General features: G+C 41.9%; 2 protein-coding genes across 34 annotated transcripts; one reads left to right on the top strand and one right to left on the bottom strand.

The window, feature by feature from the left end:
• Nucleotides 1–3,269: 3,269 nt before the first annotated feature.
• On the bottom strand, nt 3,270–24,731 carry LOC143477797 (uncharacterized). Of its 22 annotated transcripts, none has more exons than XM_076976581.1 (28): nt 24,592–24,731; nt 22,604–22,798; nt 22,468–22,527; nt 22,160–22,325; nt 21,849–22,075; nt 21,686–21,734; nt 21,231–21,357; nt 20,036–20,121; nt 19,743–19,796; nt 19,376–19,550; nt 13,714–13,769; nt 13,005–13,091; nt 12,507–12,618; nt 11,377–11,563; nt 10,745–11,062; nt 10,513–10,656; nt 10,299–10,382; nt 9,668–9,736; nt 9,223–9,419; nt 9,019–9,114; nt 8,742–8,901; nt 6,561–6,668; nt 6,364–6,460; nt 5,747–5,977; nt 4,510–4,582; nt 4,263–4,352; nt 4,003–4,124; nt 3,270–3,427 (listed from the first exon to the last, which is right to left on the bottom strand). In XM_076976581.1, exons 10-27 carry the CDS (start codon nt 19,510–19,512, stop codon nt 4,028–4,030), a joined length of 2,343 nt encoding a protein of 780 aa, XP_076832696.1. In that variant the 5' UTR covers nt 19,513–19,550; nt 19,743–19,796; nt 20,036–20,121; nt 21,231–21,357; nt 21,686–21,734; nt 21,849–22,075; nt 22,160–22,325; nt 22,468–22,527; nt 22,604–22,798; nt 24,592–24,731; the 3' UTR covers nt 3,270–3,427; nt 4,003–4,027. The 22 variants fall into 22 exon arrangements, with proteins under 22 accessions (XP_076832696.1, XP_076832699.1, XP_076832704.1 ...); XM_076976584.1 differs by having other exon boundaries at nt 19,376–19,545; XM_076976589.1 differs by having other exon boundaries at nt 21,276–21,357.
• Nucleotides 14,415–19,324, top strand: LOC143477808 (uncharacterized). Of its 12 annotated transcripts, none has more exons than XR_013121643.1 (6): nt 14,415–14,563; nt 15,068–16,556; nt 16,668–16,779; nt 18,212–18,335; nt 18,826–18,976; nt 19,195–19,324. XR_013121643.1 is itself a non-coding variant. In XM_076976651.1 (6 exons), the coding sequence occupies exons 3-6, from the start codon at nt 16,524–16,526 to the stop codon at nt 19,235–19,237; spliced, it is 339 nt and encodes a 112-aa protein (XP_076832766.1). In that variant the 5' UTR covers nt 14,415–14,563; nt 15,071–15,121; nt 16,480–16,523; the 3' UTR covers nt 19,238–19,324. The 12 variants fall into 12 exon arrangements, 7 of the variants coding, with proteins under 7 accessions (XP_076832766.1, XP_076832763.1, XP_076832765.1 ...); XR_013121644.1 differs by lacking the exon at nt 18,212–18,335 and adding an exon at nt 17,974–18,047; XR_013121642.1 differs by having other exon boundaries at nt 17,974–18,335.
• Nucleotides 24,732–24,816: the final 85 nt, after the last annotated feature.

Genomic DNA, 24,816 nt, shown 5'->3' with positions numbered 1-24,816 from the left:
GCCGTTATCGGCCGTTAACGGCGTTCGATAATGTGATACTCTTATCGGGCGATATAAAAAAATATCACCATTAATCTATTTTTAAAGTTGGGTTGGGAGCTGGGTCAAAATAGGTAAGCAAACTGATGACTTTCACCTTGATAGTTTAGCTTGAGTTATTCCTAACCAAATTGCACAGTAGGGAGCGAGAACGAGTTTTCAAACCTGTGAATTACCACACAACGAATCGTACGTGTGTTTACATGGATGCAGCCACGAAGCCGCCAGGTTTGCTTCATGGAAAATTCATTTTTAAGAAGCTTCCTAATGGAGACATTGACAAGACTAAAGTTGTTTGCACCTTATGCAACGCGGAATTAGTTCATTGTAGGAGTTCTACCAGTCTGAAGTACCATTTAAACACAAAGCACCCGTTTGCTAATGCTGCTGACGCTGGGTCAAGCATCGATGCAGCCCAGGGGAAGAGTCGCCGTCGCCGAAAACAGGTTAAATGTACTAAATGTTGGCTTACATTTCAAATCCCATGTTTAGCTGAATAAACATGTTATCAACCCCTTTTAATGTACTGTATGTAGGCTTACAAATTCATGTTTGACTGAATATGCCTTCTTAAAGTATGTAGGCTTACAGTACTATTTTCATGTTTAACTGAATAAACCGTTGAACACGAGTACATTTTTTGAGCATGTTTTGTTTTCTTCAAGTATCAAAGTAGAACAGTTTTCTCAGGCAGTCATTGATGCATTTTGGAAACAGAAGATGAGCCCCTGGTCTAATGCGCCCTCTGTATTAAGAAACCGTATCTCAAAGACTGACTTTTAGTCATTACTTGGGTAGCACGCATATTCTGAATGAGCCATTTTAATCTAGATTAATTTCAGGATTTCAGTGAGATTAATCCAAATTAAAAAAATTAATCTATGCCCACCCCTAATAAAAACAAAATATTAAAAGTATTCTAAAACAAACAAAAATGGACAAATAAACGAACAAAAAAAAAGCCCAGACACTGCAGTAATGAAATTCTGTAATAAAGCCCATTTGGTAGTAGTAGTAGTAGTAGTAGAGAGATTTATTTTCATTGTACATGATACAACGAAATTCTGAGTGGTACCTCTTAGTCACATAAAAAGAATAAAAACAGTGCAAGACAACATATATACATAAAACATTCCACGAGTCGGTCGAGACAAATACTAATTCTGATTTTATAGCAGCGACATGGTATAAGTGAGGCAGTTATGGTGTGATGATATGACTGTTATGATTATATGGCATAGTATAACATATACTGTATTTATATTATGTATATAATATTAAAGTATTATAAATAAAATATTAATAGCAGCAATACATGTTTTGTGGAGCAAAGTTGCAAATGAGAAATGAGGAACAAATTGATGGTGTCCTGGCTGGGTGGGATCTTTAATAATGTTGCTGGCTTTGTTATGAAGGCGGCCAGCATACACAGAGTCTAGATCTGTGAGTGGACTCCCTATGATCCTCTGCGCTGTTCTGACCACCTGGGTCAGGTCCTTTCTGTCTTATACTGTACAGCTGGAATACCATACAGTCATGCAGAGACAAAGTACACTCTCAATTGTGCTTGTGTAAAAATTCACAAGTAGTTGTGAGCGGAGTTCAGACAGCTTTAGTTTCCTCAGAAAGAAAAGTCTTTGATGGGCCTTCTATATGAGGTGTGAGGTATTTAGGTGAGATCAGCTGTGATGTGGAGTCTGAGGTATTTGATGCTGTGCACACATTCCACTTCATCTCCATCTATGAGTAGAGGGGCATGTGCAGTTCTTTTAACTGTGCGGTAGTCTCTGATGATCTCTTTAGTTTTGGTGGTGTTCAGAGCTAGGTTGTTGTCTGAGCACCACCGTGCCAGGTGCTGAATCTCCTCTCTGTACTGAGTTTCATTGTTGTTAGAGATGCAGTCTATCACTACTGTATCATCAGCATATTTCACAAATGTGTTGAAGGCGTGGATGGGGCTGCAATCATAAAAGTAAAAAGTGTGAAGAGGTTAGGACTGAGCACACAGCCCTGCGGTGTACCAGTGTTTAAAATGATTTGGGATGATGTGTGGTCCCCTATTCTCACCACTTGTGGTCTGTTAGTGAGAAAGTCTTTGATGCATGAGCACAGTGAGGGGGACAGTCCTAGATTGCAGAGTTTATGGTATGGTCTTCTAATAATGTTCGAACCACAGGCATCTCCTTTACCCAAGAGTGGTGCAGATCTACTCAAGCAGGCTCACAGTGATAACGTTTTAGATCTAGTCAATCAGGCATTCACAGAACACATGTTGGAGGTGGTTTTTGTGGCCCTGCTTACAGCTGTATTTGGTGAACACACTAATCACCAAAATGTATTTTTAATACCAGGTGTGATTGAACCTTCATGCAGTTGGTGACTCCTCTTTAGAGGGAAACCGATGATGGAGATGCAATGTTTTATTTCCTAACCCTCTTTAGAGGAATACGAGGTCTTATTTCCTGTTCATTTGTCCTTACTCCAAACAGGTGCTCCTAACAATGGACGATGACCTGGACACCATTCAGAGAGATAAAATCTACGTCTTCTAACTTCTCCTGGCTAATGATTGGACAATACTGTAGCCTTCCAATAAGAGGCCTTGCAGCCCTGAAGATTCGTCTCAACAGCCAGACGTTAGTCAGTGTTGGGCTCCCTGTAGAGTGATGCTGTGAGGACACTGAACATGCCAATCAGATTGTCCTTCACACCTGCTGGAGCTTCTCGAGCTTCTTGTTGCCGTCACCATCGTAATGATCGAGCTCTGTCGCTGTGACACTCTGCTTCTGTAATGCCGGCAAAGACGACGTTCAGTGCTTCAGTATTTCAAGTGGAGAAAAATCAAACCTGCCATGCAAACGTCAATGCATTTTGCACTTGTTGTTTCTTTTCCTACGTCGCCCGAGTCGTGTGTTAGTCAATCCGCTCCCTTCCATGTTGGTTTGGGGCCTCTTGGGTTTGACTGAGGAGTGAATGCTCTAGTTCACCAGGACACTTTACTAGTCCTTCTGTGATAGTGAACATGGTGGAATCTAATTTGCACAGATGTAAAAAAAAAAAAAGTGATGTTTTTAATAACTGATGGTTGAGAGTAATGAATAAAGCATTTGTATGTTTTCTCAGTAGCGCAAGTGGGTGTGTGTCAGGATGTCCTGTAGATCGGTAAAATAACAAACAATTACAGCAGGTCTAGAATCAGATTAAACTTTATTCACTTTTCTGTGATGTGCAAAAACGGCAGTTTTTTTCTCTGCTGCAAGTCATTATTCTGCTTTCTTCTGACTGCACTCGTGGTGGAGCTGAGAAGAATCCACGGTGGGGCATGTGCTGCAGAATCGGTGTGCAGTAGAAGTGCTATTGCTGAACAGAAGGTCTATTCCTGATCTTACTGTAAGCACAGAAGTGAAACACACACCATCAAACATCACAAGCCACACTGATGTAAAACACCACAGATTTATTCGTTTTACAAAAATAAATGCAAAATTTCGTATCTACATGAAAAGGATTTACAGGCTAAGCACTGTCTGGTCCCCAAGTGTCACATCTGTAAACACGTTGTTTTGTGAAGCACAACACTCCTAGGAAGCTGTAACCTTCATATGGCTTACACAACCTCTGTTGGTGATCCTCATCTTCAGACTAAGATTAGGGACTATAATATCTAGATCAAGATAATCCTGTCATCAGGATTTATGAGGCTTTTCTGTTGTGGAAATGAACTTGTACAGCAGTTGTTTAATGGCATGGCATCAACACATACAAAGGTATGAAGGGATTAAAGGGGACAGATGTGTTGAATACTACACTTTAAACACTGTATATGTACACTGTAGATGCACACGACTGTCATTAGTGTTATACATTCTGTGTTTAAGTCTCTTGACAATTTCATGTGTTCTCTTATGTCCATAGGCATGTTTGTATTCTGTCTATCCATTGATTTGTTTGCACTGGACATACATGGACATCAGTGGGTTGTGCCTCTTCAGTAATGGTAGACCTTGATCTGATTCTTCTTGTCCAGGCTGAGCTGGACCAGCCCATTGGTGGGCGGGGCAGCTGGGTAGCGTGTGAAGAGAGGCCTGGGCAGAGGTTCAGGAGAATACAAGGGTGCAAGAGAGTGTGTGTGAAAATATGATGCATTCTGTTCCCGTACTGGTTTGTGTGTGATACGTACATGTGTATAAGCTGAGGGGGAGAGAGAGATTGTGAAAGGATACACATTTGGGTCTTTGCGTCGTGATTCCAGCCACCTTTTGTTGTCGTCGATCAGTCTCTGCAGCCTCTGGCCATCTAGCTCAGAGGAGAGACTACACACACACACACACACACACACATAATGAAAAAGCACTGTATGAGTTCATCAATTTTCCTTTCAAAATCAACAGCAGCACTGATCCTGTGAGAGAGAGTGAGAGTGAGAGATTGTGACCAAGCCTGCACAGGTGTGCAAGTGTGTGTAGTCACCTTGCTGGAGTGTATCCACTATATGCTCTGGTAGCCCTCATAGGATAGCGGGCACTGGTATCCATGGAAACTCCTAAAATCAGAGTAGTCTTAATACAGGTAGTGCGGTTTAGATTTCTGAAGCCAATTTGACACAGCAGGTCTCTACACTGCACCACCCTTACACTGGAAAAGATCGGCATTATCCTAGCACAGAAAATCAATGGTCATCAACTATGTGAAAAAAGCTATAAATCCAGCAGTGACTGGTTTGTGCTTGAGGGAGAGGCAGAAGTTTTCTATTTGTATTCAAAGGTTTTACAAGTGATGAAGAAATGAAGCATTAGTGAAAATCACTGCAGCCCACTGTGTGACCACAGTTAGGTAACGGCGTTAGGTAACGGCGTCATTTAGTCAGTAACGGGATAATATAACGCAGTTGACGTTACTGGTCATTAAAAGCGGTGCATTACTATATATTGATATACTAACAGTAATCCGAGCGGATCGCTGCCCAGGCTAGTGAGGAGTAACAGATCTCGATAGGTCACAGTTCTCTGTGTTACGGTGTAACACCTGTTTAACTTAACAAGTCAGTAAGCGATTGGCTAAGGCACCGTTATGGTAGCCAATCAGAGCCAGTGTTTTTACACGCGCGCCGAAGCACACCAGTGACACACGACACGGAGAAGAGGCAGAAATGGCGAGTCAGGAACAAGCCGAAGAAAAATTAGCATTTTCAAGGTGGCGATATAAACATTATTTAAGAAAATACTTGAAGTTCCTGAATGTCTACCAGACTGGGTATTTGATTTATTTAATTAAGAATAGAGGTTTTATTCTAAGTTTACTTCTGTTGTGAACAAACCAGTTGTCTCAGGTTGAGAGAATTTAATTTAATTTGAAAGATGTAAATGCACTTTATATAGTGTAACTGTTTGCTTTTGCTTTTTTTTTTTTACAAAGATTTGGGATTATAAAGGATTTTATCCTGCACTGGTCTGTGGATGTGCAGTAAATATCAAAAGTTAAACACCTTTCTGATCTACTCATTTCAACTGACTGTGAAAACAGCTTTTTCAAAAAATCCTTATTCCTTGGCATATAACTTTTTTTTAAACTGTAATGCAAATAGTTACTTTCCCTGGTAACGAGTTACTTTTATTATAGAGTAATTCAGTTACTAACTCAGTTACTTTTTTGAACAAGTAGTAACTATAACGAATTACTTTTTTAAAGTAACGTTCCCAACACTGACCATTAATGGTGGAGTGTAAGAAGCTGTTCTGAGCCACTGAAGAGGAGGCGGGGCTTGGTGTCCATGCCCAGGACGGGGCAGGAGGGAAGGAGGAGGACGGAGGTGGCTGAGGGAGGGGCTGGACGCTCCTCCCAGTGAAAGATCCCAGTTCACCCAGCACTGTGTTCAGCTGGCCAGAGATCTGCTGCAGGGACTCTGCTAACTGCTGCACTTTCACTGGCACTGCATGTGCTGAAACAGAGAGTGGGAGTAGCAGAGAGGAAGACCAGAGTTTGGGTGTATTACTGCTAGAGAAATAAAAACATCAGATAACTATGAACCAACAAGACCAGAGTGGACTCTAGAGCTGTTTACAGTTGTGGGCATATTTTTAGTTTTCACAGTTTGCTTCCTCAGCTTTTTTTAAGAACCTTTTTTAAGAACCTTAATGAAGTACAATTATTAACAGTCCATAATTGTTCATTGCTGCTAAACTGCTCCTGAATCGTTGGGAGATGTTGTTCTGGAAGGATGTTTTGATACCTTCCCTTATTCATGGCTAACCAAAATTAGTGCCTTCTTAAAATGTCTGCCCGTGTGTGTGTGTGTTGTGCATGCACATGGAGTGTGTGTCTCACTCGTCTCCTCTTGGCCACACACACCGCTCGTCTCTGAGTCTATGACATCAGAGACTCTCCGATCTCCCACCAGCCGCTCGCCTTCATCACATGACAGCTGAGACAGTAAAACATTGTAAAGCCCAGGTAGGTATTAATGTGGGTTTGTACATAAGTGTGTGGGTGCAGGCATACGCGTGTGTGTGTGTGTGTGTTACCTCCTCTGCCAGTGACGTGTCCAGCTGGCCGAGTCTCTCCTCCTTCTTTCTCAGGAGCTCGTGGCCCTTCTGGACCGTCTCCCTCAGCTTCTCCAGCTCACTCACCTCCTACAGCACAGGGGAGCAGAACATCTAAGAGGAGCTATACTCATGCTTCCTACTCTCTCCCATCTGACCTGGCTACATGGCTGTAGGCACTGCAAGACCTAACGTGCTTAGACCCACCACAGCACTGAAACTGTCTAAAGTAGTTAACAATCTCTTAATATTCTCAGATAAAAGGTCAATCACTCTCCTGGTTCAAATCCTACCTGACCGATCGTTACCTATTTGTACTTGAAAATAATGAATGCTCATAAGGATCTGTATTGGGTCCCATGTTATTCTCATTATATAGGCTAGCAAGCATTTGTAGGCATAGTATTAGCTTGCATTGCTATGCAGATGATACTCAGTTTTATATGTATATATATATATATATATATATATATATATATATATATATATATATATATATATATATATATATATATATATATTTTTTTTTTTTTTCTAATTTGGAAGTGTAATTACTTACACTTATATATATATATATATATATATATATATATATATTCTAATTTGGATGATGTCAACACTACTACCAAAACTGAGAACTGCATCCAAGAAATAAAGAACTGGATGGCATCTAATTCTCTTCTTCTAAATTCTAATAAGACTGATGTGTTACTTCTTGGATCCAAGGGTGCTAGAAGCAATGGGTCTGATCTTCTTATTACACTAGATGGCTTTTCAGTAACACCTGAATTTCCTGCTAAAAGTTTAGGCGTCACTAGTGATTAGGATCTTTCATTTGACACACACATATGCAATGTCACTAATGCTGCCTTTGCACCTTCATGTAATATTGCCAAGCTGAGACATGTACGTTCGGTATCAGACGCAGAGAAACTGGTCCACAATCTCATCAAGATTGGACTACTTTTAATTGGATGCTCTAAACCAGGTATCACCAAATGGCGGACCGCGGTCCGGATCCGGACCCGAATGCCGTCCTGTCCGGACCCAATCACATTCCTTATTAACTGGATACGGACCCAAATGCCAAAAAAACGGGAGACTATATTTTAAACCGGAGAATTTATTTTCAGACGAGTGTTACGCTCACCACCCATTTGAGTGTTACGTCCCCCCCCCCCCCACCCGCTCAACAACTTTCGTTTGCCACCCCCCCCCACCCCCCCGCTCAACAACTTTCGTTCGCCACCGCGGACCCGGACCTAAGGTCTGAGCTATCTGCCAAAAATGGACCGCGGAAAGATTTAATTGATTACCCCTGCTCTAAACAGTCCCTAAAGAAAGTCCAACTTGCTGCATTCCAACTTGAATCCAAGAGCCAGAGTCCTAACTAGGCCTTGAGAAGTGCATCACATTAGTCCTACTCTCTCAGCATTGCACTGGCTCCTGGTTAAATATCAAACTGATTTTAAAATTCTTCTGTTCTGCTATAAAGCATTAAATAGTCCTCCACAATATCCGAGTAAACTTACTGCATACCATAATCCATCTCACCTGCTGCTCTCTCAAAGCGCAGGATTGCGCTCAGATCCGAAAACTACAAGATTACAGCCGAAGGCAGAGTAATGTCTCAGTACCCTCATGCCTGTGGTCACCTCCAGGCCCCTCTCTTTAGTTATGCTGCTAGGGATAAGCCTGCTGGAGCCACATGCTAAGTCACTGGCACGTGTGCTATATATATGGAAGTTTAATTTGATTTTACATATTAACCTGCATTCTGTATCTTGACTACATGTTTCTACAAAGACAATTCCATAAAGGAGCTAGAAGATGCTCTGGGTTGCCAGTGGATGTGCTGATGCCGTGGATGCATGTGCCAATACGGCCAGCATCCTACCTGAGGCCCAGCATCCATATTGGAGAGACTGTGACTGCTCAGATAGACACAGGACTATAAATATGAACTTAAAGTTGCTGGGCCAATGGAGCATGGCTTCCCTTTGGGGTCTTGGTCCTCCCAAGGTTTCTTCCTAATCCGCATAGGGAGTTTGTCTCTGCCACACTTGCCCCTGTCTTGTTCAATAGGGATCTGGACCCATGCGCTTGTGACACCATGTTTTGTAAAAAGCGCTTTATAAATAAAACTGACTAGACTTGACGGACCTGGCAGAGAGGCTGAGCAGAGCCTCCTGCAGCGGACCTCTGCGGGCTGGGGTGGGCCGTCCTTAGTGCCGCCTGTCTCGCTCTCAGACAGCTGGTCTGTTTCTCCAAGAACTGTCTTGCTCTCTGCAGGACACCTTCACCTGAGATATACTCCCGCAAGCTAGAGAGAGAGAGAGAGAGAGAGAGAGGAGATTACAAACGAGTATATAAACATATGATAAATACATACAATCGGACAGCCTCCCTCCCCACCCACACCCCACCCACACCCACATACTTGTCTATGCTGCGGGAGGTTGTGGGAGGTGGGCACAGGGGAGAGAGGAGGTTCCATTTCCTCCACCCGGAGGGAGCCCTCCACACCAACACAGATCTGTACATGTACACACTCTGTGTACCGTGCATTTGTGTCACCAGAGACCAGTACTGACTTGGTCAAAGCTAATGTGTGTGTATGTGTGTGTGTGTGTGTGTGTATTACCTGAGCCTTCTGTGGAGTTCATCACATCTAGCCTGCAGTTTTTCTCTCTCCTCCATCATCCTTCTGCTCTCCTCCCTCTCTCTCCTCCTTCCCTCTCTCTCTTTTTCCAGCTCCTCCCTTTCTCTCCTCCTCTCATCTCTTAATCGGTCCAGCTCCGCACGCAGACTGTCCCGTTCTCTCAGGACACGTGGGAGAGCCTGGGACACACACACACACACACACAACCTAACATAACAGTTCACAATGACACACACACACACACACACACACACACACACACCTGGGGGGGACACACAACCTAGCATAACAGTTTACAATGAAACACACACACACACACACACACACACACACACACACACACACACACACCTGGTCACAGACTCTCAGATACACACACACACACACACACACACACACACACCTGGTCACACACACTCACACGCACCTCTATCCCCTTCTCAACTTCATCTCCTTCCTCACTCAGCTGTTGTCTCCTCTTCTTCAAATCTGCAGCCTACAGACCAACAGTACGAACACACACACAGATCATTTTATCAGGCAGCTGAGTGACTGGACTGAAGATTCACACACATGCATGCATGCACATGCACACGCACACACACACTCCAGACATGATCTATTCATTTTTTTTCTTCAAAACAGGTCATTGAGTCAGTTAACTTCTCAGCACAAAGAACTGACTGACGAATGATTAGTAACTTATGAGTACAGCTATAAGGGCACCTAACCTAAGGGCACCTGGAGCTCAGTGTACCAGTTGCACATACACACTCAAAGTAGGTAAAGTACCTGAGTTTGGAGTAGCGCACACACACCTACACACACTCAAATAAAGTAGGTAAAGTACCTGAGCATGGAGTTGCACACCCACCCACACACACACACACACACACACACTCAAATAAAGCAGGTAAAGTATCTGAGTTTGGAGTAGCACACCCACACCCACACACACACACACACACACACACTCAAATAAAGCAGGTAAAGTATCTGAGTTTGGAGTAGCACACCCACACCCACACACACACACTCAAATAACGCAGGTAAAGTACCTGAGTTTGGAGTAGCAGTTCCTGAGTTTTGAGCTCTTTGGTTTTCATGTCCAATTGCTCAATCATCTTCTGCACTTCTAACTCCTAAACACACACACAAGAAAAACAAACAAATACAAACAACTCACACCGTCTTTATACACATAAACACCCGACTGGGTATGGCAGAAGAGGCGTTTTTGCACGTGAGTATCGTATGGGTGTGGGATCTTACTTTCTGCATGTGTATTTTGTGGGTGTGTTGGAGCTGAGAGTCGAGCTGTAGTCTGAGCTGATCTAGCTGGGACGTGTGCGAAGCCTGCATCCTCTCCCTCTCCTCCAGATGAGCCCTCAACATGCGCTCCCTCTCCACGCTCTCCTGCACACACACCATGTGATGAACACACATTGGCTCGGTCTCTCAGGTGATCACTGAGCTGTGAGTAAATGAATTCTCCCTGCCACACCTCCTCCAGGTGCTTGTGTCTGAGGGTGAAGAGCTGCTCCTGGTGCTCCTGCGACAGCTGCTCCAGCTTCCTGCTGTGCTCCCTCTGCACCTCCTCCAGGTGCTCGTGTCTGAGGGTGAAGAGCTGCTCCTGGTGCTCCTGTGACAGCTGCTCCAGCTTCCTGCTGTGCTCCCTCTGCACCTCCTCCCTCACCTCCTGCAACAGACCAGACAACTCACCACACATACACTCACACACACACACACACTCCTTCTCTCTCTTTTTCTTTTCTTCGTCCACGTCCAGCTCAGTCTCCTCTGCCACCCTGAGTTCACTGTCCTGCTCATACACAGACAAACACACCAACACATGCAAACACACATGCATAAACATGCATGTACAGACATTCACAAGATCTGTGTGTGTGTGTGTGTGTGTGTGTGTGTGTGTGTGTGGGTGTGTGTGTGTGTCAGGTAGAGCAAGGTGCTACAGTAACACTAAGATCACGTGAGCACACACAGTGATGTTAGTGGCGCTGTATAAAAATGTGTATAAAAGCTGGGAACATAATGTATGAACAACTGCAGTGTAAAGACTACAAAGGTGACAGTGAGCTAAAAGTCAGAGCATTATATTCTAGCAGGTGTTTCCACCTCATGGACAGACGCCTTCTTCGGCTCTTCATCCTCCTCCTCTTCATCCATGGCATGGCTGTGGCATGGCTGAGCACACTCCCGCTCCTGGGCCACTAGTTGGCGGTAGTGCTCATCACAGGGGTGGTCCCAGGTGGACTGGCCCGTGGAGAAGTTGAAATAGTATACTTCTCCAGTCACATCCTGACTGGAGAGTAGGAAAGAGAGACAAGCTCATCACATAGATAAACACACACATAAAAACACATGACATGTAGACAAGCCTAGGTTCTCCAGCACAGGACTGTCCACAAAGGTGTCAACAGAACAACATCTGAAACACTGAGTGGTGCTCTGGGTCTCATTGCTCAGATTAATAATGCCAAGTCTATAAGCAAATCTGCTGCATAGAGTGATGAAATATTAATTTTATACTTTGCAATTGTTAGTTTCGGGGACAACTAACATTAAATATCCCCTGGATCTTGTCTTTGTGTGTTTTATCTATGAAGGTACTGACTCATATAAAGACACCACTGTTACACCTGACAATAAGGTTATAACATACTTTCCCCCAAACCATTTGAATACAGAATCCAAAAATGATTTCATATGTTAAATTGTGTCTGATCTTTCATGTCACATCATACTCTCCAACTTCAAAAATCCTCTTCTGCCTGTTATATTTTCTCTTGCCCAGTCTTATTTCCCAGTCAAAATATTCAGTCTTCTCCAGACTTGCAGTTCCATGGTATTTAAAAAAAAGTTGGGCTGTCTAATTTGCTCATTTAATCACCTAGGTCATAAGTGATTTAATGCCCACTTCTTGCAAGCTTCCAGAGAGTCTGTGTGACATTATGACACTCACAATAAAGTCCTGATGCATCCTACTTCTATAAATGGTACTTAAAATTATAACTGAGTTACAGGGGACAAAGGGCCTTGGTACGTCAGGTAATCAAGAACCTGAATGAACGAGCCAGCATGAATGAGACGTAGAGTTCTTGGAATGGAAGCCATTCCTCAATTAAGGGCACATTAGAGTATGCTTGGATTTTTTCTAAAAGGAACCAACGCTCACACCAACGCTCACTGCTCTGTGTGTAAGGATAAGAAAACTGGGTGACTGTATGAGAATGAGCTTGTCCTACCAGGGTTTCCATTCAGGAGGTAGTGGGGCTACAATCCCCTCTCTGGCCAGCCACAGCAGCTCTGGCTCCCCATCAGGGTCAATGCCAATTTCTCTGGCATACTCATGGACCTCTGAGGAGAAATACGGATAAGATGAATATACCCACAATCAGTATGATATTTTCAAATCAAGAAAAATCCCACAAATTCAAATATTTAAGTCCATAATGCATGGAGAATGATTCTATGTTATAAAGTGTAGCTATAGCTTGGACGAACATACAAGAGTCCCAACTGGACATGTGTTGTTAATATTATTATTATATATATTATTATTATTATTATATATTATTAAGTTATTATGTCAACATTATAATTTAGTTATTAAATGATGGGACTGTTGTAGCTTGTAGACTTTATCAATGGTGGATATTAAAGTATACCATTTCAGTAACATATATTAAAGTTTTATCCGGGGTCCTAAACTGTAAACAGGTAGTATGCGACAGCTAATGTACCTTGTTCAGATGGGAGATAATTCTCATCCTCTTCCAGGATCAACTGGTCTCCAACTGGTCTCCGAAGGGCATCTGCTGTCATGTTGACTGAACATTAAGAAAAAGATTATGTAATATACGAATAACAGAAGTAGACAGATATTGCCATATTCTCTGTGGGTTACTGTCTCTTGGGGGTTGTAGGGCACACCTGAAAATCCCACAGCAGGTAAAGTGAAACCCAGCACGCCTCACAGTGAGGCTCAAATGCCTTGGAAGTGTTTCCCAATGAACAAGTGATTATAAGAAGGGCTATGGTGCCATGTGATGTCATCAGAATGTGGGGAGAAAGCTTAAGAATTTGTGATGTTAGAAATCTGTTTCTTTTTAAAAATGTTTATTTTTATTTGCTTTTTCCATGGCCACATGGACAATGTTAACATGGTGGAATTCATAAAAATTGTACTGAGTCAAAGAAATCAAAGAAATAACCCATGCTCCATTAATTATATTATCCTGTACACATGAAATAAAGAGCTTGACAGTCATCAGCAGAATAAATATACATGTTATTTTTCTGAACCTTAGAAACCTACTACATAAATGTGTATATTTAATTTTTAATAATTGTGAATAAGCCTATGGAAATCCATACTCATAAGAACTAAATATACTGTCTTACATAGAAGTATAAAATTATGTACAGTATATGAAAATATATTTTTCTCACCTGGTGTGTCTGTGAAGATCTTCGGTTCCTGCCCCGGCCTTGGCTGGTCACTTCTCCTAGGGTAAAAAAAATCTCCTGGATGAAAAATTAGAAAGAATAGAAAGATAGAAAGATCTAGAAAAAATAGAAAGATCTGGGAAGATTTGTAAGATTTGTAAAGATTGTAGTTGATAGTATTCTCAGATTGTAGGGTTGATAATTCTCAGAGCCAAATGTCATGCGACAATTTCTCAGCTTTTCAGCATCGAAACTGAATCCAAACATTCCACCTTCCCAACCAAACATTCCAAAGTTGAGTAGCACGTGATATGACAATTTCCTATTTTTTTAACTAAAACACCAAATCAGCCAGGCTGCTACAATAACCTGATGCAGCCTGGCTTGTACCCAAAGGGTTCATACCAGAGACCGTATATCAGTAGCGAACCGTGACCATTAAACCTGGGCGCACTCCCATCCCCCCGAAAAAAAAGTGTTTCCTCTCCTAATTAACTACAATAAAGAAAAAAAAACTGAGACGACAGTACAGCTTTAGACACGCAATAAACAGTAATATATGTACTAGATAACTTCTTAAGAAAAATAAGGTTCCAACAAAATAAGGTTCACAGCTCCGTGTTCCTCGGAAGCGGAATATGTAAACAACGCGCACGAGGACATCAAAGGAATTAATCGAAACCAGAGCCCTATAGAGAGAGAGAGTCGCGTCAACTCCGTTCACTCCAACGGAGCAGTTTTTTTACTGCAATGGCGGATCGTGGAGCCTGTCAATAATTCCCGGAAGTTAGCAGCAAATACGAGCAGCGCAGTCAAACTGGAGCAGTGGACCATCTGTGATACACTTTTACAAGTTAGTACGCGTAAAAAAATCAGATTGTGTATTATAAGGACATCAGAATCAAATTAACAAGTGCATTTAAACATTTTAGTGAATTATCCACCTCTTAATAAGCAGATTTAGGGAACTAAATCTATGCTAAGGCAACGCGAATACGGTTAGCGAGATTTCACATTAACGACCGACAGCCTATTAATTGTAAATTCCTCTCTTAATGCCGTTTCACCTAAACGCGATGTTTTTGCGGGGTAGCTAAGTATTGGTTAAATACAACATTTGAGTGTGATTGTAGAGTGTGTTGGGTCGAGGAGGTGAAATGAGGATATCCATTTTGGAGTACCAGCTAACGTTAAGCTAACGCACGATAAGGAGGAGAGCCATTCTTGTGATGCATCACTGCTGATATTGATTAGAATGCATATTTAAGACTTCTAAATAGTACACAACAGTGTAATTTATAGATCATGTGTTTGTAGGTATTGTTACTCTGTTGACTATTATCTGTATTATGCTCAGCAGACTGATGGCAAAGGGAGAGGGAAGGTCATCAAGAGAGATTGAAAACACAAGGTAAGTTGAAACTAGGGTGGCAGTTTTGATCAATGAATCTTACAAGACTAAAGAGTAATACAACATACTAAAATGTTATAGTACAGTATGATATATGTAATCATATGTAACCGTACTAGACTTGTATTCTATTATTGTATTATTTATGTTGTATTTAATTTATCTTGTTAGTGTATATTAGTGGCCTGCTGTGGGATAATTGGGTGCTGACCATGATGAGTGTTTTGCCTCTTGTAAGTTGTGTTGAGCAGCAGTTTTTTGTACGCTATTTCAGAGCTCCCTCTTGTGGATGAGTGGCATTACTGTTTCATTAACTTTGTAAAAAAGAAATCATTCAAGATGACCGTACGCAATGTCGAGCCGTTCGTGTGTCGAATTAATGTTGAACTTGTACACATTGTAGCCTTGGACGAGATTTGTCCGTAAGTATCATAATATGACAAAATTGTGATTTTATTTTTGTTTGTGTAAAAAAATATGTGCATTTGAGTTGATCTGGATTTGTTATTGTGTGGTGTATAGTTAACATGTAACACGACAGTTTGCGATGTTAGCTAATGCTATGCTTGTACATTTTATTTCTTAGTTTTACGACGGCCTAAAGAGGGCAATGGTTAGAGGCCATTCTACAAATAAATCAACACAAAGAAACAAAGCTTGATTATTTGAAGCGTCGTTAACTCGCTGTCTAGCTGGTGAAATTAGATAACTCAGAGTGAGGGCAGCACAATGAGATTGAAAACACAACAAGGTAAGTTTCAAATAGCAATAAGAAATCCATGTTTATTACACTGCCGTATGTTGGCTGTAGGAGTGTAGGAGTAGTGATGTTGGCTGGGGGGCTGGAGCACTTGTAGGAGCAATGATTAGTCCAAATGTTGCTGTTGGAGTGACTAATGGGCTTGATGGCACATTTGGAGCTGTTTAGGGGTTACCGGATTTTGAAGCTTGGCTACTGGAGTTGTTTTTCAACTTTCTGGATTGGCTCTTGCTTCCAAAATGACCATCTTTTAACTGTTTCTTCTTTCTGTCATTTGGTATTGTTGCTGCCTCAATTCTCAACCTTAGCCGTATGAATCTTTTCATGATTTTGTCTTGTACTCCACAGCAAGCTGGAAGCTTACTGCAAAGTGCCTGAGCTTGTTTCTCCAAGACACTCACTGCATTGGGGAGTTCCATGAGGGAGGAACCAGTCTTGGTCCTAAATAGTTCCTCAATTTGCTGAATGAAATCATATGCGTCTTGGGAAGGATGACAAAGAGCACCTGCCTTGAACTCTTTTTAAGTTCAATAAGATGCTGTTTTCTCCAGCAGGACTGTCATCACTGTGCTGTGCTGCAATTTTGCATTTTTCACAGATGCTGGCAAACCTGATGACCTTGTGGACGATGTAGCCAGCAAGATGGAAGAGAATGCATTTCTCGCTCTTTGTGAGGTCAGGTGCAGCTGTGTTGACCGCCATTAGCTGTTCCACTCTGACTGATTGTATGACATTTTGCTCCACCGTGTCCAAGAAGTCTGCCAAAAAGCTACTGTTGTCTTCCAGGTAGCTGCCAGACCTGATGGCTGTGAGGAACTGTCCCACAGATATGATCCTCAGTGCATGATGGAATTCCACTGGAGTTGGGACAGGATTTTTAGACCTCACACAGCTGAAGGTATTTTCAAGGCAGTCTTGTGTGAATCTTAATGTTAACACAAACCTGTGTCCTCTAGTCAGCAACTCCTCTTGTATGGCTAAAATTGATGTTGTTGAAATGAAATGTGCCATATTTTGCCAATTGTGATTTTTACACCCCAATTGAAATTTGTCCTCCGCTTTTAACCCATCTGTGCAGTCAGAACACACACACACACACACACACACACACGCACACGCACACACACACACACTAGTGATTACTAGGGGGCTGTGGATCACACGTGCCCAGAGCGGTGGGCAGCCCTAGCCCGGTGCCCGGGGAGCAGTTGAGGTTAGGTGCCTTGCTCAAGGGCACCTCAGTCATGGCCTCAGGTCTGGGAATCGAACCCACGACCCTCCGGTCACAAGACCAGTTCCCTAACCGCCAGGCCATGACTGCCCTTTGTTGCCATTATCACCCCAGTCTGAACAGGCTTCCAGTGTCCCTTCTGACCAATCTTCATCCCACGGAACAGATGGACAATGTCCTGAAGGAAGGTGATGGCCTTTTGCTACTCCTCCATCTTCAGTCTGCTCAGGGACGTAAATGGATGACGAGATGACATTAGATCGAACCAATCATCAACTTGCTCCAGTAGCCACGCTGTAGTTGTGTAGGACAGAGGGCGTTTTTCTTGCTGCACCATGTATTTCAGCCCAGCACTTGTTGCCTTACTGAATACATTTAGAGCAGGACCAACCTTCATCTTGTCAAAGTGACTTTGCTCGATGGCTGCAGCTGACGGATGGGGAGCTATTTTTTAATGCCATCCCTTCCTGAAAGGCCACTAGGTCTTTAATAGGACCACTGAAACCTCATTAGAGAGGAGGTTCTCTTTGTTTACAATGTCCTCAGGAATGTTGAACACATGTCCACGGACAAGGGCACTTTTTAAGCTCTTTACCATATGTGGGACATCAGGCATGAAATAAAGTTGTCTGTCTGGTGTTTATGGATGTGGCACAGATGTTTTATTGAGGTTGACCCCAAAGGATCTCCACATAGCCTGCTTAGGGCTACCCATGTCAGTGGTGACGTTGAGCACATGTAGCCCTATGGATGCTGCCCTTTGTATTAATTCAATAATTATTGGCCTGTACTGTGCTCCGTTGGTAGTATTGCCAGTGAAAGTATATGCCACTACTTGCTTCCACCGTGTTGTGCTTCCAGCCAGCATAAAGACACAAGCATGTGTTGCTACTCCTGTGTGACCTGGCAAAGTCACATCACCATAGAGTTTGCCGGTAAGCATATGCAACTCCACACTTGGTGTGATTGCCATTTCATCCAAGGTCAACACACATTCCCGTTCAATCTCTGTCAACCCATCTACCTTCAGTTTAAGGAAATCAAACACCTCTGTCAGCACTCCAGGCTCAAATCTAACGCATTGCATCCTTCTCTGTAGGGTTCTTATTCCTTGCAGGGAAATTTGCAGTTCCTGCAGGGTCTTGTAACCTGTCCCACCAGCAGTAAAGCCAATTTTCAACGCCTTCTTAATTGTCTCATTGCTCCATTTCATCCCTTTTGTGGTTAGTCTGCCTAATGCTTTCATTTGATCTTTTGAAAACGTTTTCTTAAATCTTGTGTCCCTAACTTTCAGTGTCTTCTTGAGAGTGGCATTTTCCTTCCTTATTTTTTGTAGTGCTGCCTTTGTTTTCCTGATGATTCTTTCTTGTCTCTTTAATTTTTTCAATAACTCTGGTTGGCTGGCTTCTGGCTGATGGTTATGCTGACTGGCTGCTGGCTCACTGGGTTGTATTAGCTCTCCCTGTCTCTCCTCACTAGCCATGTTCTCTCTTTGTTCAATCTCACTTTCCCTTCGCTCTGTATCCTCATCCCTTATTTCCTCAGTTTTTGAAACTGCTGGATATAAAAGATATATACTATTTAGTCTGATTACGTATTAAATATTCTATCACTTAAAGAAATAATATAATTATTAGGAGTTCATACTTATTATACCTGTGTCACCTCTAACACTATAGCTGTGATCAGCATCTGTGGGCCCTGTCTTTACAGGTCCAGTGGTGCATCGTAGTGCAGGGGGCTTCCTCTTTCTGAGTGCGGGGCGATGCAAAAAAATGGTGGGAACAGCATCTGCTCTCAGCCTAGTCTTGCCCTGTTTGGTTCTGATGAACTGCTCTGCCTCAAAATGTGCCTGCAGAGTGATGTGAGTTTACTCCTCACACATGACAACTCAGTTTTGTCTACCCATATACATATCCCATAGTGGGTGAATACACAGTATTAGAGAACACTTACTGGATACGTATACACTCATTACATATATAAAAAACAACCAAGGGTGTGCAACAAGTTCAAATTCATATCACATCAATACTCATAATAATCATTTTCTCCTGTCTTTTTCTCCTCTCTCTCTTTAAGCCAAAGAACCATAGGGGATTCAATGGAGCCTGCAACCAGATAGCACCCTCAACCTGCACCCGAGTCTGTCTGGAGTCTTTGATTTTTTTTGTTCACTGTTCTGTATTTTAATAAATCATGCAATAAGCTTTCCAATAGTGTGTTTATTGTGAAAAGTGCAAATGCAGTGTTTGATGATTACCTCACATATTTTTTTTTTTTTGCTATTGTAATCTTTAGTGAGGGTAAGATTGCTCCTGCTGAGTTGAGCCAACCATTTTTTTCTCCTCTCAGTATCAGTGGAGAAACCATACATTTTTGCTCCTTTCTCGGATCCATTGGCGCATGCAGCACAGCAAACCACGGTGGACACTACACTAACAACATGGAGGAAAGGACACAGAAAAACTGCTTGACATGATATTCATATTTGAGATTATTAGAGATTTATTGATGAAGTCATTGCTGTAAATAAGTGTGTATTAAAAAGACAAGCTATATATAATTTATCAATGTATTTTAATATGTCATATACTGTCTGGATGTAAATGTAATGTGTTTTAATGTACCCTTTTAAAGCAGATTTCTGCACAATGAAGTCAAACAATTTCCTTCTGTCGTATCTGAAAGTCAGAAAATGTACATTAGTCATTTAGATTACTTAGGTCCCCAATACCATGGGATTACAGAAATCACCATGATTTAAAGATATGTTAATGTTAGTGAACATGAAATTTAGTGAATAATGAAATTTAATCTGATCTGAATTTCTCACCCCTTCTTGTCCCTCAAAATATATAAATGAACGTAATATATAACAATTATAAAACAATCAAAGCATTAAACAGCAATGTGCTCTCACATTAGCCTAAATTTGCTCGCTATAAGGTCACAATAATCCTCAAATCGCAGTTCTGTCTCTGTGTTTATGCGCTCAAATTGAACTTCCTTTCAGGCGGGCAGCCATGTGGAGAAAATAAAACAGGGAAAATTAGCTCTGTATGAGGACATATACAGGACAGATGAAATTAAACACATTTCTGGAGTGTGGCAGCAACTCCGGCATTAAGTTAAACTATTACAGCCTAGCTAAAAAGGCAGAACCAGAAGGTAACATAGGCTTGGGGGCATTCTAAGACAATGGCATCCATCCACTGCACGGTCAACGAACTTGAGTGACCACGAGCAGTGACGGGACGACAGCACCAGCACCCCAGTCAACCATAAAACCCTTCGTCTATGAACCCCTGGATCTGTACCTTTATCTAGGGGGGGGGATGTTAATTATCAAACACTAAACCAAATAGGTGGGTTTTCAACCTAGACTTAAAAGATTGTGACTGTGTCAGTCCCCCGTACGCATTTTGGAAGGTTGTTCCAAAGCTGGGGGGCCTTATAAGAAAAGGCTCTTCCCCCTGCTGTTACCTTATTAATTTGTGGAACTAATAAAAGACCAGCACCCTGTGATCTTAGTTGACGTGGGGGTTCATAGTAGGAAATAAGTTCCTGGAGGTATTCAGGAGCAAGCCCGTGTAGTGCTTTATATGTTAATAATAGAATTTTAAAATCAATACGAAATTTAACTGGGAGCCAATGCAGGGCTGATAGGACTGGTCTAATATGCTGAAATTTTCTAGTTCTGGTCAGAACTCTGGCTGCGGCATTTTGAACTATTTGAAGTTTATTTAGATTCCTATTTGAACATCCTGACAGTAGTGAATTGCAGTAGTCTAATCTAGAGCTAACAAAGGCGTGCACCAATTTTTCGGCATCATCCTGTGATAATGCATTTCTTAATTTGGCAATGTTGCGGAGATGTAGAAATGCTATCCTAGTAGTATTATCTATGTATTTATCAAATGATAGGTCGGAGTCGAGTATGACGCCTAGGTTTTTGGCTACTGTGCCAGGTGTCCCAACTCCAGTGGAATTCCATCATGCACTGAGAATCATATCTGTGGGACAGTTCCTCACAGCCATCAGGTCTGGGAGCTACCTGGAAGACAACAGTAGCTTTTTGGCAGACTTCTTGGACACGGTGGAGCAAAATGTCATACCATCAGTCAGAGTGGAACAGCTAATGGCGGTCAACAGAGCTGCACCTGATCTCACAAAGAGCGAGAAATGCATTCTCTTCCATCTTGCTGGCTACATCGTCCACAAGGTCATCAGGTTTGCCAGCATCTGTGAAAAATGCAAAATTGCAGCACAGCACAGTGAGGACATCAAAGGAATGAATCGAAACTAGCTAGCGGTGGTACGCTAACGACAGCTAGCGTCGCCACAGCGGGCGGAAATTATCATACAGTTAAGCCCGCCCACTAAGAGGGAAGATATGATTGGTCAATTTTACTGTCATTTGAAACTGGTATTGCTGAATGGCCTATGTGCACGCTGTTAAGTGACGTAATTTCCGCTAAAAGGTTAGGATGGTTGTTGACATCCGGTAGCCATTGAAAGCGTACACTGTGCTAGCTATTCACCTCACCAGTCTTGTAACGAACATATTTACCGTGTTATTTACTTGGAAGTTTCCTTCATCTCCTGTCCGTTTACGTGTCCTAAACATGACAGGTAAACAAAAAAAAAGAAACGTTTCAACAATGTACAGACAGCTGGTGCAACCACCACTGCTGTGTGCCATTCTGCACAGCATCGACAGGTGTAATTCCTACCTGAGCTTCCACACCTTTCCAAAGGACTCAGAACTGCAGAAACAATGGGTGGTTAAGATCAGGAGAGATCATTTTATCGTCACGAGTACTTCCCTGAGTGTGTTCGCGACATTTTATCACTGCTGATCTACTCGAACCTCCCACTCCTGCTGGACGACGACGACTGCGACCTGGAGCTTTTCCTGTGCTATTTCAATGGAATAACTATACTATTCCAACTCCACGACCTGGAGTATGGGAAAGAACAGAGCGTCCACCCAACACTGATCTAACAGAGATGCAGACTGACCATGATGATGATGACCCCTTACCGTGTCATGAACATGACTACTGCGTCAGTAATGAGCCTGCTGTGCTTGATCTCTCCCTCAGTGAAAATGAAGAGCTACGCGAGGAGATATCAAGGCTCCGAAAACAAATCGAAGACTTAATTCTCAGCAGCAAGTTCTGTTTGGAGCGGTTTTCTTCACATGTCATCTGAAGTACAACGAGGCTAAATTAAATTTTGAAGAGAACAGGGTCTTATCAGATGATCAAAAGCATTTTTTTTTTACCACACACTGTAATCTGCCTATTCAATTTGGTACTGCAAACCTAACTCCACTGGCTGTAGTAGCACCTGGTTTTTGGGTTTTGGCTTTAGGACAACCATGGCATCCACGGGTCCAGGCTTCACCCCCTATTAATTTAAAAGATTGTGTTAGTAAAGTGACTGTGATACATTAACTAATATTAAATAATGAAATAAGACAAACCATTGTTCGTGGTTTATTCCACTTCTGTTCTGTCTGTGTGCATGAAAGGACAGGAGGGACGACAGACATGCCAGATTCAGAATAATGAGCTGTCTGGAAAAGCAATGCAACCAAGTGGTTGCAGATTCCGCAACCAGCAGCACAAGAGCAGTTGCAGCTAATGAGCACAACTGGCATTGAATCACGTAATGTCATCTGAAATACACAAGAGGCAAAATTTAATATCTTGAAAAGAAGACTTCAGCAATGTCAATAGGCGCAATATCTGTCCCATCATGTTGTTAGTGGTGAATGTCACTTGTCTATTGTCTCATGTAACGTTTGGCTATACTGTCTTTCTATTCTACAGTGTTGTGCATGGTTCAATCTACTAGTTCACAGAGCAACTATAAACTAAATATATTTTAGATTTAAACTTCATTTTCACTCCAGATGAAATGCTTACACATAGGAGTGAAACAGGCCTACTTATATTTATTAGGGATGCACCAAAAATTCGGCCACCGAAAATTTTAGGCCGAAATGGCTTAAATTTGCATTTTCGGTTTTCGGCCAAAATACTTTCATCACCGAAACAACACGGCCGAAACAATGTGTTGTGATGACGCAAGCAAAAATCGCCTGCACGTGTTTATTTGGATAAAGCTAGCAAAAAAGTTTTCCAGTGATGGCGCCAAGGCAAAGGACATTACACCAAAAATTATGGAACTCGTTGCCTTAGACGATCAGCCGTTCTCTGTCGTAGAGGATGTGGGATTTCGTAGGCTAATAGAGAACATTGAGCCCCGTTATGTTTTGCCGAGCAGATGACATTTCTCAGAAGCGTGTTTACCTGAGCTGTTTAATGTTGTTGCAACTCACGTCACGTTTTTATGAGAGAATTTATATTTATCTTTCAGGTCAATCAGTTATAATTAAATTTAACTCGTATAAAATACATATATTTATCCTCTCAGATAAAAACGGTCTGGAAGCGAGTTAAATTTAATTAGTGGTCGGCCATTGTCAGCGTTATCGCCGTTAACGGCCCACCACTAATTTTATTTTATAATATGCATTACTGTAATGTCAGTGCTAAATACATATTTTCAAATCAAATTTTGTAGTTGATTTATTCTTTGAATTGCAATGCTTTGATTTTTGTGAGGTTAGCCATAAATCCAATGTTACTAATAATTGGCATAATGTATTTCGGTGTTTCGGTTTTCGGCCTTGGTTTTCTCATTTTCGGTTTTCGGTTTCGGCTAAGAATTTTCATTTCGGTGCATCCCTAATATTTATATTATTTTGTTGTTTCCACCACCAACAACAGAACAGTGCAGGTTTTACTTCAACTGCTTCTTGAAGAGTGTTATCAGAATATGTTAATAGGTGTAAGTGTTGAAGCCACATGTTAATAAAGAAGTTAAAATGAAAGATTTGAAAGACAGATTGACAGATTTTAGAAAATGCAGTTTGAAAAATAGCTGAGGTGGACTATATTCTGCTTTTGAGTCATAGAGGTAGATAACAATAGCTCGAACTGTAAAATAAACTCCCATTTGTTTACTATAGGCAAAATAGACTGCTAATGATTCCCACACAGCTACTCTGCATTTGGCTACCATTGTAAGCTTTGAAAACCAATGCCTATGGTTATCACAGCTTACGTGAAGTAAGAGCAAGGATAAAAGATTGAACTTGTGTTGAACTAACTTTTGAACTTGTTCAACAGAACTTTGAACGTGACACAGAACAGAACTCGTGTCATTTTAACCAGTCCTACTCTCAGCTGGTGTGGCATATCTGTTTTCTTCATAGATCTGTAGCAGTGAGCCCTCACTGTTATCTCGTTAGCTTTACTTTTGCCTGATACTTCCATCAGAAATACAAACATGTTTTAAAAAGGCATTTCTAGTACTAGGACAGGTTGGTTCGTTACTAAAAACAACATCACTTCATTAGACTGCCACCTCAGGCTAGCTAGCTAACTAGCGTCAGCGACTTACCTTCAAAATTGCAGAGGTAGGATGAAACGTAGAACTTGAAACCCTTTTCAAGTTTACTCTGTGGCGTTGTACTTGATGCTCTGACAATACGACGCACATCGTTGACGGTAATCTTCGGTAACTCCAAGAGGCACCTTGCGAATTTCGTTGGCTGTGTTCGAAATAGATTACTACATACTGGATACTGCATACTGGACTCGGTATATACTGGATACTGCATACTGG

The sequence above is a fragment of the Brachyhypopomus gauderio genome, chromosome 16 (genome assembly GCF_052324685.1).
Source record: "Brachyhypopomus gauderio isolate BG-103 chromosome 16, BGAUD_0.2, whole genome shotgun sequence".
Classification (NCBI taxonomy): domain Eukaryota; kingdom Metazoa; phylum Chordata; class Actinopteri; order Gymnotiformes; family Hypopomidae; genus Brachyhypopomus; species Brachyhypopomus gauderio.
The sequence above is the reverse complement of the archived record's forward strand: the minus strand, read 5'-3'. Positions and strand labels throughout refer to the sequence as shown.

What these genes read in the sequence shown, in the direction of transcription:
- LOC143477808 (XM_076976651.1), top strand. Translation starts at nt 16,524, where the DNA reads ATGGAAGAGAATGCATTTCTCGCTCTTTGTGAG. An exon ending in CATTTCTCGCTCTTTGTGAG is followed by an intron (nt 16,557 to 16,667) that starts GTCAGGTGCAGC and finishes GTTGTCTTCCAG; the next exon opens with GTAGCTGCCAGACCTGATGG. An exon ending in TAGACCTCACACAGCTGAAG is followed by an intron (nt 16,780 to 18,825) that starts GTATTTTCAAGG and finishes CTGTCTTTACAG; the next exon opens with GTCCAGTGGTGCATCGTAGT.
- LOC143477797 (XM_076976575.1), bottom strand. Translation starts at nt 19,512, where the DNA reads ATGGATCCGAGAAAGGAGCAAAAATGTATGGTTTCTCCACTGATACTG. An exon ending in AAAAAAAAAAAATATGTGAG is followed by an intron (nt 13,770 to 19,375) that starts GTAATCATCAAA and finishes TTTTTACCCTAG; the next exon opens with GAGAAGTGACCAGCCAAGGC. An exon ending in ACACGTCACTGGCAGAGGAG is followed by an intron (nt 6,461 to 6,560) that starts GTAACACACACA and finishes TTACTGTCTCAG; the next exon opens with CTGTCATGTGATGAAGGCGA.